At 37.3% G+C, this 13,570-nt stretch overlaps 1 protein-coding gene across 1 annotated transcript in view; it reads left to right on the top strand.

The window, feature by feature from the left end:
* eys (eyes shut homolog) overlaps positions 1–13,570 on the top strand; it is a 194,179-nt gene that overhangs the window by 144,725 nt on the left and 35,884 nt on the right. Inside the window, exon 41 of the mRNA XM_042502421.1 lies at positions 8,140–8,248. Within this exon, the coding sequence (XP_042358355.1) occupies positions 8,140–8,248 (109 nt within the window). The remainder of the gene's footprint in view (positions 1–8,139; positions 8,249–13,570) is intronic.

Raw genomic sequence — 13,570 nt, 5'->3', positions numbered from 1 at the left:
ACAAAAAAATCCTCTATACTGAAATGCCCTGTGCTGCCATATAATTTCACAAAGGGGAGTGTGCAGCGGAGAAGCTGTGTCATTTTTCATTTGGGGAGGACGTGTTTGTTGTCGGCTTGGTTTTTTGATGTTGGTTAAGTTTTCCTTTAGGGATGTTCGGGGCCAATGCTACCACGATTAAAGTTTGAGAGTGGCAGACTCCAAATGCTCCCCCGGTCATTTGTGAGGGGATGTACATTATTGCTTGAGTCCCGCTGTGCATAGCATTCACTGTTGGAGTAATTTTCATTCTCACACAAGTCAAAGATCAACAAGGACGACACATAGCATTCTGCAGCATCACATTTCTTCTCTTGTCACAGGTGAACTCAGAGTCCCTGGCAGATATGATTATTCAAATTTATGCCACTTTTGTGGGTGCTTTTTTTCTCTGCAGTCAAAGGAATGGGAGTGGTGTCTCAAGTATGGCTCACACTTACTGGGAATATTCTTTTTTATGACAGAAGGTTTTGTGTCTAGAAACTCGTGGGTTTGATGTCGACGTCTTTATAGACTGTCGTATTATTTCTGTTTAAAAAGCTCTAAATATTTTGTTTCAGCAGGAGCCGTGCATGAATACCTGGCCATTAAATCGGCAATTTTCTCACACTTTTTCAAACTTCTTTTTTGGTTGCTGCTAAAATGCCAATGTAATGCTTGATCATCTGAGATAAAAGGACCAAAATGCCTCGTCTGTATGCTTATTTGGGTGTTGGATAGAGTATCATTGCATGTCTTTTTATAATTCAGACTTAAATTGCCTCGTGCCTAACTTAAGTATGATAAATTGATTCAAAATGCTCTCACTCAAACCAAAAAATATGTGCACCATCACCCTTTTCCAAAAACATTGTATGGTGAGACATTTGTTATTTGTGAGATTAGTAATGTTCCAATTTTATTAACGGGTCAATCTTCAACTAAGGTCCATTTTGGTCTGGAAACGTTTTAATCTAAAGCCCTATTTGTATGGAACTAGTACAACCTGGGACCTCCTCTGATTTAGAAATTACTCCCTACATCTGCATTTCATGTGTCACATTTTCACAGGATAGTGAAGTTTGTATTTTACTGGAATTTACCAACATTGGTATACCTGGATATAACGCACAGATATTTGTAACCACTCTCCACACAGAACCACTCGCGGTGAGGTACAGTGTTAAATGTGGGTTAAACAAACATAACTAGTCCTGCTACACATCATCACACGTTAACCATCTTATTACCTTTCAAGATTTCACTCTTCTGAAACTTTCTGATTGCTTTTTTTGCGAAAGTGTCTCCATACTGTGTAGTGAGATAAACAGCAAAATTGCTGCCAGAACTTTGGATGCCAGGGCAGCCTGTGTAACATGAAATGAGGTACATAGAAAACAGACAATCTAAAAATAACTCGAAATCACTGACATGAGGATTCAAATGGGACCAACATTATCAAACGACCTCTGGGTTTTGCAAAATATGGCAGGTAATTTACAGTGGAATTTTTACATGACAAATTACAGACATATCAGATATGTACGGATCACAAACAACCTCTACAATTATTGCAAATTATTTGAAGTCTCCAGCTAATATTCTTATGCAAGTAGGGTTTAACACATACAGAGAAATGCATTGATGGAATATTTTCAGTAGTATAACATTGGCATTGTCATTTTCATCTGCTAATGAATAAAGGAAATGACTGTTGTGGCAATAGTGTTTGTCATATGATATGTTAGCTTGCTAATGTCCATTTTAGCATCAGCATTAAATATACACAAAACACACAACCAGACACTTGTTTTTCTTATTATTTGTACATTCAAAGTACATTTTTGAGCATTCAGAAATGTCAGCCATTAAACATATTCTTGAATCGAAAAAAAGAAAATTACCTTGATTTCATCTTAATTCAGTTCTGTCCATAGAGGTAACTGTCCTCCAGTCTTGTGCTCTCTCTCTAAAAAAAAAACCTGAATTGACAATACGGATACTGGTGGAAATAACAGTAACTCCAGCATACGGGTGTATTACAACACATTATACATTCCATTAAAATTGGTATGACTGTGCCATTTGTACTTGAATTTAATATCAGATCAATATTAAATTAAAATTAAACAAAATCGGGCTCAGGGGCAGAGGAAACATGACGAAAACCATACAAGTAAGGTCATTTTAAATAATAAAAACAATGACTGATCTATCATTTAATTCCTCTTTGTCCCCTTTGATGTCAAGTATGTGCCACAAAAGTAAAATATTAGAAATTTGTTTCTGTTGTTCTTATTTCTAACAGGGACACAAAAATTGCAAAAGTTGAAGCATCACACAAACATAATATTTAACTCACAGACATAAAGCCAACAGAGGCTGAGATTTTCTGACTTGATTCCCTAAAGGTCAAGCTCGAAAAACACTGAATCCTACAATTCCTATGTTGCAACTCAATAGCGACTTTTGTCAACCCACTTCTAACTCTACCTCCAAGTTTGCCACACTGAATTTCAGTAGAGCATTTGAAGGCTGTAGCCCAATCCGAGATAACCCCGCTTACTCATCAGCAATATTTTCTCAGACTTTAAAAAGCTCCTCTAGAGCCACAGAGCACATTACACAAATGTTTTCACAGGCTGAGTAGCACTCCTGGTGTCAAGTACGCTCATCTTCATGTGTAAAATTGGTGGGGTGCTCCTTTTTTCAACCCGCCTTTGTGTATAAATTACCTTATTATTTAAAAGTACCGTACAGTTCCAATAAAACGATCACATTACAAATTTCTGATACAGCCAGCCTACCCTGCCCCAAGTCTCAAATCTCCTGAAGCAATGTCTGCTTGCTTTAAAAGCTAAAATCCACACACAACACAGGATAGCACATCTAAAATATAGAAACCACTGTGTTGTGGATAATGCATGAATAAATAATAAGCAATATGTTGCCGTCACTTTTCACTTTAATATAATGAAACATTCGATAGTATTATTTCGTAGTCTATTCGCTGACCAGTGAATATTGTTTTGATGTAAAAACGCACATGTGGGTGTGAAATGTTGCCTAGCAACAGCCTCTGTAAAAGGAAGAAAACAGACGAGTGCTGTGAGAAGAAATTTCAAAGTAGTAGCAAATTTCAGAGCATCTGAGGAGTCTGAGTCGTTTGAATGAACGCCAAGAAACTCAGCATTCTCAGTTGATGTTCAGTTCAGGTCAGAGACAAGTCGCCCAATAACATGCCTGCTACTAAGAGAGCAGTTTAATGTCTGTCTATCTACTCTGCACATGATCAGCATGTGTACAGGCTTATAGAAAACTCAAAAGTAAAAGAAGAGCTGCTGTAATTAGTGTTTATCTGAGTAATGGGTAAAGTAACCCCTTTGCAATTTGGAAAAGTAATTAGTAAACAGCCATTGATTACTTTTTCTTAACTCCACACCAACAGTGGACAGAAGCCATCCTTTCCCACTTCCTCACTGGGATTTAATCGCCGGAAGAATAATGAGGAAACAACATTTATTTTGGGGAGGTGCCATGCCATATGTGCAACTGGGTGAAAAGTGAGTTCTAAATATTGAGCATTTTGTTCTTAAATCCACATCCTCTCGACACAATGCCAAATCTGAGGCAGCGTATGTTTATCAATCAGCATCGTATTGACAAGTCATCCCATAAAGGATTCATTGAAGAAGCAACCAGCAGCCGTGCCAGCTCACTTGGAATTTCTTTTGTGGAGCCACAATGCCAAGAGGCTTGCGGTGTGCTGTCTAATTGTATTGCTGGAGATATAATGATAGAACACAGGCTACCCAAATTAATTGAGGCTTGCCAGTCACAGCACAAATTATGCAGCAAATGCTGCAGTGCTGCGTGTGAGAAAGTCACTGCACCAGACCCAGAGTAGACATCACAGTAAATGTAGGTGTAGATTATGGGCTGATAGAGGGCTTGTTGCATTTAAGGAAAAACCAGCTAACAGATCCTCCTGACATCTTGTGCAGTCTGTGCCGCGGTGTGATTATAATGCATGATTATTAATAATGTGTGTTTTTTCTCTCTCCCTCTCTCTTTTCGATCACATCTGATGTATAACACTACATCTTGTTGTGCTAAAAAAATATCAAAGTAACAGGTGGTACTCATCTTCCTTTTAAATGTAAGCTGTGTGACCCATTTACATTCTGTCTGCTCACAGGTATGAAACACTGAGCACAGCCTGGACTAATAGACTCTTGACTCTAAATCACTAAATTACTTGCGAATTATAAATTCACCACCAATGTGTTCCACATTATCATTTGCTTTTTGTAAGAATCTGAAATATGATTAGAATAGTAAGCCACTTAAAAAAAAATGTTTGCATCTTTGCCTATCAGCCAGTGAAAACTGTTGCAAGAGCACCGGCGCAGTGCATGATGTTTTACTGCCATCTGTTGCCAATACTTTCAGATGTTTTATGCAATAGTAATATTTTAATGATGATCCTCCCTCATTATTAATTTTCTGCAGGGGACTGAGAAGGAGGCGCGTTCAAATAAGATTGTAAAAGACAAACACCTACCATCAGGTTTAACAAATACCTCTGTGTAAAGGTGCCGTGCTGAAAATATTTGCAGGGTCCCTTAACATTGCAAGATAATATTTCAGTGGCGATCCTCAGGAAAGTTGCAGTTTTGCAGTTGCACTGAATTAGTCACACAGCAGACGCGGTCTAAATGAGGATGTTAGGGATGACAAATCACTTATGATTAGAGCATTAGCCAGATGAAGAAATGCATAAATGATGATTGAGTAAGTAAAAATGATCACAGCCTTATTGTGGTTTTGTGTGTGTTTGGAGGAAATGAAATATTCATACGTTTTTGTTTGTTTACCTCAAGTTGGGAATTTGCTGTTGTTGGTCCTGGGAGACCCGGCACTGAATGGTGCACAGGGAGCCCAGTAAGAAATTACATAGTGTTTCATCTCTACATTAGACAAACCCCAGCCTCTTTTTCTTCTGATTCACTCCTATGTTTGTTTGTGTAATAAAATCCATTGTGGTTTTGTGTTTGTATGTCTGTGTGTGTGATGATGATGTGGGGCTATGCGGTGTATTCCTAACTATGTAGCTACTAGACCAAGTAAAATAGTCATCTTTATAAATAGTCATCTTTGCCTTAGAGCAAGATCCATGTAAATTAGCTTGGTGGAGCATTCAGCGTGCTCACGAGAGCTCATCAAGTAACATCATCCTGTTTGCTTAGTGAGCATGCTCACTGTGTCTCATTGGGACAGTCTTTGCAGCATTAACAGGCCAAATAAAAAGCTACTGTAGTAAGCACCAGTGTGCCTCAGCGATGCCTCAGAGATGCCCTCAGCGAGGATTTTTGTCACAATGTGGTGATGTTTCTTACCTCAGTGACAGTCCATTTTTGCTGCACAGAGACATGGGTTGCAATATTGAATCAATTCAGTCTTTTCATTAGGATGTTGTTACATTCTCATGATTTTAGAATAAACAGCGTAGTTTTCTGAAATCACATACACAAAATCTTCATTTTTTGCCCTTATTCCAAAAAAAGACAATGTTTCTACTAAGCTGTTAACATGGCTCATGAAAAAGAATATTCCACCAATATTCCCTTTTACATGCACCTGTGCATACTCCAATTAGCATGCCCTAACTTTTCATTCATCATGTCAAAATTTAGATATGTGGAATGGCTGTAACTGCTTGTCATTTTGCTTCCTTGCATCAAAATAAGATTTTTTCTAAATTTTCCAGCAGTGGTGGATTTGTTTCATTGTGCAAATGCAGCTTCCTTCTTTAATTCCTTCAACCACCTTCTTGAAAAGATCAGTGTTGTGACACGTGCTCTTCCATGTTTAAATGTAGCCATGTTTTTCCTTCCAACTAGAAATGTGGGCTTTTCTTTTGCCTATGTATCTCTTCATCAGCCCTGCAGACTATTTGCTCTTTGGTCTGTGTACAACATGTCCATGACAAGAGGCTGTGTCTCGCAGACTGTTGTGAAAACCCATAATGATACACATTTTCCAACTGGGCTGTATACATGTCCACATACATGCTATCAAAATTGTATCGAAATGTCATCCCTTGTCATGTTTTCCTCCTGCTAACACGTAGTGCTTCTTCCGGTGATTAGGGTTCGGGCTGAGGGTTTAGGTAGGGGGAACAAGACTTGGCACTGGCATAGCCCATGTCTTAATCAGAAATTGCTAAATAATTTATTTGGTTATTTATTTTAATTTGCATTTTAAGAAATTATATGATATAGTAACACAGGAGTTACAGATCACAATAAAAAAAGAGGACTTTAAAAAAAACAGAAAGCTAAAAAATATAAAACAAAACTTTTGAAAATAAATAAAAAAATACGAACTGGTTCATGTACGCAAGTTCAAATGGAAAAAAATAAAATGGTTACATAACTTTCCATTCATAAGATATAGTTTACCAATAACTATAAATAAATAAAATAAAATAAATAAAATCAATTTAGGTGGGAAGATACATTTTGTCAGCAGAGAATAAGTCAGGAGATACCATAAACATACACATACAGGCACACATCATCATGTGAGTGTGCCTCCTTGTGCATACACAAAGACATCAGTACATTTATCTTAGTTATCGCATTTCTCGAGACTCCTTGGAGAAAAAAACAGGGAAATGGTAAATTCAGAGAAAGGTTTAATTTGCTGTTTACATGATCCACATCAAATTCAGAATATTGTCATGTTTGGAATAATAGTGGAATATTAGTTTGCATGTAACTGTAGCCACAGAAACTGGGCAAAGACCCCAGAAACACACTCGGTACCCCAAAGGTGGTGATGAATTAGACGTCTTTTCTGGTTGCATTTCACGTTTACAGTCCTCACTGTGCCTTAATTTGTGTGTGTGTGTGTGTGTGCTCTCATGATTTCCATACCTGTAATTAGTCCTACCTGAAGTTTCATGCGTGTGATTGCCTCAGGGAGGCGTCCTGGAAGGCTGTTTCATATTAGCAGGAGGGCGATTGCCCTGATTGTTTCCATCTGGCCATTAAAGCAGACTCTGAGGGGCTTTCGCTCATCAACAGCAGTACAAACGCAAAGGATGGATGAATGACTTTTGCAGAATCAGATTTGCAAATAAGAGTGTTCACAGGCAAACAGTGATAAACCTATGGAACAAAAGTTCACGGTGTAGATTGCTCCTTCGCAGAGTCGTGTTGATGCGTGTGGCACAGAGTGTGCAACCCTTTGCATAATGTACAGCCCTGTAAAAGGGGGCCGCTATTGTATATTGCCGGTATAAAGCCAGTGATGAATTGGAGAGAGGCAATCACTTGACTTTGCCAAAGCTGGAATATGACACAAGTAGACCAGCTACTTAACATTATGGCTGCAACATTAATGACTAGTGCAATTGTATATTTCCCCGGGGAGACACAGAGGGTCAAATGATAAAATTGTCTTCCTACTCATTAGGTTTATAATGTATATCTAGTTTGTGCCCTCATTTTTTTTCATTAATTAATCCTGAGTGACATAATGAGCACTTTCACTCATGCTAATGTTTGTGCAGGCTGATTTTAGTCCTTAGTATTATTATTGTTGTGAAATAGATTTTAAATAGAAATGCATATCATGTACTTGTGCTTCATCATGTAATTTCAACTGACTGGTTTTCCCAATATGTGGTTTATGTGGAGTGTTTTTACAGGTATTATTATGTGTGTTTCATATCTGCTGAGGAACACAACAACTTAAAGAATATCACCGCAGCACTGAGCACAAACCTATTTCTGGACTTATTATTTAAATCCAGCTGTGGAAGCCGTTCTCTATTTTTGTTGTCTCTCCTGGGTGCTGGGCGGGAGTGTGGGATACAAACGCACCATTGCTTTCAGCCCTAACCACCAGTGCATTGAGTTTCTCAAAAAATACAGTGTAATGTATATGCAGTCATACATTTTTATAGTATAGTCTCAATGGTCACATTAGCAGATTCATTACCGTGACTGCTCTGTCTGTCTCTCCGTCAGAATATTTTTCATGCTTTGCTAGATTTATTGTGAGTATCCGATATTACAGACCTCGGTCTCTCTCTCTGTTCTCTCTCAACAGATACAATCTGCCTGTTGGCAAACAAGGAGGGTCATGTATGATTGAAATAGCCGCAGATAATGGCACAGCTCAGCGTCTCGAGGAGTACACATTGCACCCCGTGTCACAGGTAACCTGACCTGCCTGCAGTCAAATCAACCTTTTGTCACAATCAGTTTCTTACATTTGCATTTCAAAGCCGTAATTATTTGTTGTTGTTTTTTTTGTTTGTACTTTTACAGTACAGGTTTCTTTATACACATTAACATGTTATTTGAAACTGATATAATTTGACTTGCATGACTCCAGCATCCATGAGTAAACAATCAAATACATTAAAAATAATTTAATCAGATTCAGTATGTTTTTACAAAGCATCACTGCTCTGTTCAGAAATGTCACTTAATTTTAAAATTATTTATAGAGCCACCATGGATATGGATTTGTGTTTTTTCTTATTTTCATACATATTTGTCACTATTAACTTGTACAGCACACTGTTATCTTATTCATCTGGAATCAGGTGAATTTGAGGTTAAAGCAACTCATGCAATCTATTTTGTTCTTTTAAGTGTAATTGAAGTGGGTGTTGAGACAGAAAACAGCCCTGCGGTGGGAGTTGTTGCTTCAGGTACTTGTGAGACATAAAGTCATCATGAACATAACATGAAAAGGAATCACAGCTTGAGTAAGGCGCTTATCAGGTGCCAGAACAATGCACAGTGGTTTATTATATTATGAGGAAGGAATTTACTTCCCTTGAAAGTGATATCTTTCATCATGGTGAACAGTAAAAATACAGCATTTGTGTGCATTTGCACCACAACAATTAACTGTGGTGATGTTGCAGGTGATGTTGCGTTCTGTCAAAAGCCAGTCAACCATGGCAACATTATTTTTCTGCAGTCTTTCTTTGGCACCCCTTAACAACTAATCAAATCCATACTTTTTATGTCTCAAAGCAGCCTAAAAATCAATTTAAACATAAGAATCCAGCAACCATACTACATCTAGTGCGTACATTTCGGTACCACCAAAAATGTATTGGTAGCACCAAGTATTGTGGTCTTTAATCAGACAGTCCTCAGCCAGATAATCTTCACAGATGAACACCACCTTCAGGATTTTTGAAGCCTAAACATAATCGGCAGAAGTAATAAATTAATATTAAGCTATAAACGAAGTCCGCTGCAGGTATATGACTAAACATCGCCACCACTGCGAGACTGCAAAGCCATTATCGGCACAGCTTGACGTGACTCGTTAATGAGGCACTTTATATTCCCTGTTTTAAATTGCTGATATTTATACTAGATTGAAAATCCGGCTTTTGTTTAGGAATAAAATTTCTTGTTTTCTTCAGTTAACATTTGAGTATGTTACTAAAAATAAGGTATAGGGTTAAAAATATTAGTATTTCAGTTCAGGTTTCAGTATTGTTATTGATACATCATCACCAGTGTTGAAAAGGTTCCTTTTAAAATGTAATAGGTTACAGATTTTATAATTACCCTGTTAAAAATGTAATTGAAGTAATTTAACTTTCTTAATTATTTATTCAAAATAAAGTAACTATTACATATAAATACATTTTGAGAAAGTGTTTAACAAATATTTTATACTGGGCAAGAGAACCAATCAAGAAAAAATTGTGAGCACATACTGCCAAATGAATGCAGCCTGTCTGGATGTTGAGCTGAGACAGGTCCTTACAACACTTGATGGTGTTGCACTCAAATTTGTCCCAGTTTGCAGACTCTGTTTTTTTTTTTTTTTAAATTTGCAAAAGAAGGTGTACCTGCATGCCGAAAAGATCCAAAGTAGAATGAATGTTATATCATACATAAGCTTTTACTGGAAGACATATATTCGGATGTTACTTTTTTGTGATCACCAACAGTTTGACAAGTATCTGTAATTTAGCTACACATATTTTCTCAGTAACTCTAACAGAATACAGTTATCTTTATTTTTTCATTTAATTAAGTAATGCCGTTAATTGTTACTCCCAACTATGATCATCACCAGTATCAGTGGATACTGTTAACATGTTGATTGGCTCATATGAGCTAAAACACCTAGCTGCTGCTGCCTGTTTAATCTTGGATTGTATCATTTATTTTTGCCTTCAATCACTTATGGGACATATGACGGCAACATCATGAGTAGATTAAGCGTATGTTATCAAAGCTGGCCGTGCACACAGTTTTTAAGTAGCAGCAGTTGCTTCATGAATGAATAACAGGAGCTGCCATTAAAAACATGTGCACATTATTTGCCAAGATGATCACACTTGGCAAATAATATCCTTAATGGCAGGCATGTAAGTAGCACTAAGCTAGTTCTCACTTGTTAATCACAGGCCGATCTTTTCACTCTGGCTCATTAATTTGATTAACAACACCTATTTTTGTTATTAAATTATTTTTTGTCTTTCACTTTCAAAGACGCGGAAAGGGGCTCAACCTTCCCACAGGCTCTGGATGCCCCCCCTCCCTCAATGTGATTTATGGTCTTCTAATTTGAGATGCTAAGATGTTTCTTTTTTTCCATTTCTTTTAAAATGTTCAGTACACAAATATCTTTGCTGTAATTATATTGCGCGCTGTTTGACAGTTAACTTTTATAAAAGACTACTGTATTGCCATGATTTAACATTATACTGAATAAATTGGTTTTGATTTAAATTAGCACTCAACATCAGTCAAATTTAATGAAATATGTACACAAACATGGTTTATATTTGCTGGCATGCAGTTGGTCTTTGAGCTAATTTTATTGTAGTTAGAGAGTAGGAAAAGCAGAAAAACTCACATGTTGGACTACAGCACTAAAATAAATTACTAGCAGTTGTTTGGGGTTGTCAAGGGTTTGAGGATAGAGGGTGTCGTCTGAAGTACAGCTGGCAAACTTGACTTTGTGAACCCACAGAGGAACTCAAGATGGGTTAAAACCAGCACTCCATGCCTGGCCCGCCTGCAGCCCTTAGAGATCATGAAGTTAGCTGTTGTCAGTTTTCAATCCAGACTGCTGAGGCTCATCAGGCAGTTTAGCAGATGTCAGTGCAGCACTATTAACTGCCATTACCAAAATAAATTCCTGTAAGTCAAATAATAAGAAATTGTGGAGTGCAAAGTCAGTGAAACATGTCATAGCCAGTGTTCTTGGCAATTCAGACTGGAAGCCAACACACAGCAGAGGGAGGAGAGTTTTAAAATCATAGTATTTTTAAATTCTCTCATAAATCTCACAGATTGCCTGTGCAAGGGTTCAAGGGCTGGAATAATATGAAAATAGTGACTATCTTGCTTTGAATGCCTTAGTGTCACATTTTTAACTAAGGTCGTGTTCACAAAGCAGGCTTTTAGTGCTCGATTACAATTTACTGAATGACAATTTTTGCCTGTTGATACAGTTTTTCAGCATGACAAGTCAGTCATATTAACTGGCACCACATGTGCATAATAGCACTCCTCAGAAATATAAAATCCTCTTTACATATGCTGTTTATCTCTAAAATGTTTATGGGCATTTCCTTCATAGGGTCATGCGTGAACAGGAGCAGGGATTGATATTCAGGGAAATCTGCACTGCCAAAGTCCCAAGTTTTCTGTTTGTGACTTAAACAAAATGGGTTTTGCAAGGATTATCTTTCAAAGTTTGTTTTTTTTAACTTACTTAATTTTCACACGTATTCACAGTTTCAATAAAAGTGTTTGTAAATGTAATACTCTTTTTTTTTAAACAAGTGTTTGTTAATGTAATACTCTTTTTATCCACAAGAGGCTTAAGTGCACCACTAACCCATGTTCTAAATAGAGTGCCCCAGTGATGAGCTTTTCCTGTAGGCCAAAGATAGGTCAAAAAGCCTATGAGATTTTTCCATTGGATTTTCAATTACTGCGGAAAATAAGCTCTGTGGTAAACAAATGTCTATCATACTTATATGTTTTGTTCAACCAGATATTCTTCACAAATTAACACCACTTTCAGGATTTTTGAATCCTAAAGGCAATCGCCAGAAGCAAGAAGCTTACGTTAGGCTATAATGAACTAAATTACGGTTATGTCACCACCACAACAAGCCTGTGAAGCCATGTCTGGCGCGGTTCAGCATGATGATATTCTGTAGTCTCATTTAGCCACTTGTCAGCAACTGTCTTTTTTAAGACACATAAAAGCTTCAAAGTTCACGAGTGGGATAATTACTGGTGTATTTTATGCCATAGAACAAAAATAAGTTATAATATAATAAAGATAATAAGTCTTTTCAGTTGTGTTAACCACAGACCTTATTTCAGACATCGAAGCAGACACCCATTCAAAAAACCCATTGACTTTGAGACGTGGAAAGCAGAGGTGCTGAAATGCTGCTTGATTTTGGGGTTATAGGACTCATTCCTGGAGTTCTCTATAGGTCTTAAAGCATTCATGTTTTCATTTAAGTGAGTTATAGTTTCTCTATGCAGTCTTACTTTAGGTACATGTATTTTATGTTACCAAATTATGTAGCGTGAAGAAATGCGCACACAAAAACCAAGATGAAAAAAATGTCACTTAGTAAAAATGATCTTTGAGAAACGTTTTTTTATTCCAACTCTGTCACAGAAGAAAAAAAAGATAGAAAAAAAGGAAGATTCTTCCTGTAATATCTTTTTTTTGTGTTCATAAGTCATAGACCCCAGGGAGGGAAAAAAATAATCAAAATTAGAAATTTGATTGCAATTTTTTTTCTCATTTGCCTCTCAGGGCTTCCGTAGCTTCAACTAGATGTGGAAATTTGTGACTTAAACTTGTTTAATAATGAATACATTACAAGAGCATTGTCACCATTAAATATCAGCTCCTCGCCTGCCATTTCTCTGAAAATAATAACAGACATCCTCCCTTGCATACATCTACATCCGGCCTTGCCCCATTTTCTTCTTCTTCTGTTGAATTTTATGGCAGTTAGCATCAGTGTTGCATTTCCACCAAACTGTTGGACTGCCCCTTTCCCCATTTATTCTGGCATCACCTTGGCATGTGTGAAAAGACAAAAGACAGAGATGTTCCTGAATGTAGTGCATGTGTAAATTGTGAAAATCACTAGTGATTCCTGAAAAGTTATCCCAGTAATTCACCAGGAACACTTTGTGAAAGAGGCTTAGCAGTGAAATGGAGGCCATATTTACTTGTCCTGCCTTTAAATAGACCTCAGAAAGCAGCATGCTGCACTCCTGAACTCAGTGCTGAGAATCCACTCATAAAGTCATGAATATTACATCAGTGGGTCTTTCAAATGGACTCCTCTCATAAACATGGTAAACACACTTGAAGGCGCCATAAAATCATTCCATATCAGCCCATCGTCATCATGCAGCTCCAGTGGCTCATAGCCCGTTGGATCACATAAAATCATTGTAAAAGTATCCATCCACAGCTGTGTATTTTATTTGAATCTTCGGCTTTG

This window comes from Plectropomus leopardus, chromosome 15 (assembly GCF_008729295.1).
Source record: "Plectropomus leopardus isolate mb chromosome 15, YSFRI_Pleo_2.0, whole genome shotgun sequence".
Classification (NCBI taxonomy): domain Eukaryota; kingdom Metazoa; phylum Chordata; class Actinopteri; order Perciformes; family Serranidae; genus Plectropomus; species Plectropomus leopardus.
This window is presented reverse-complemented; position numbering and strand designations above follow the sequence as displayed.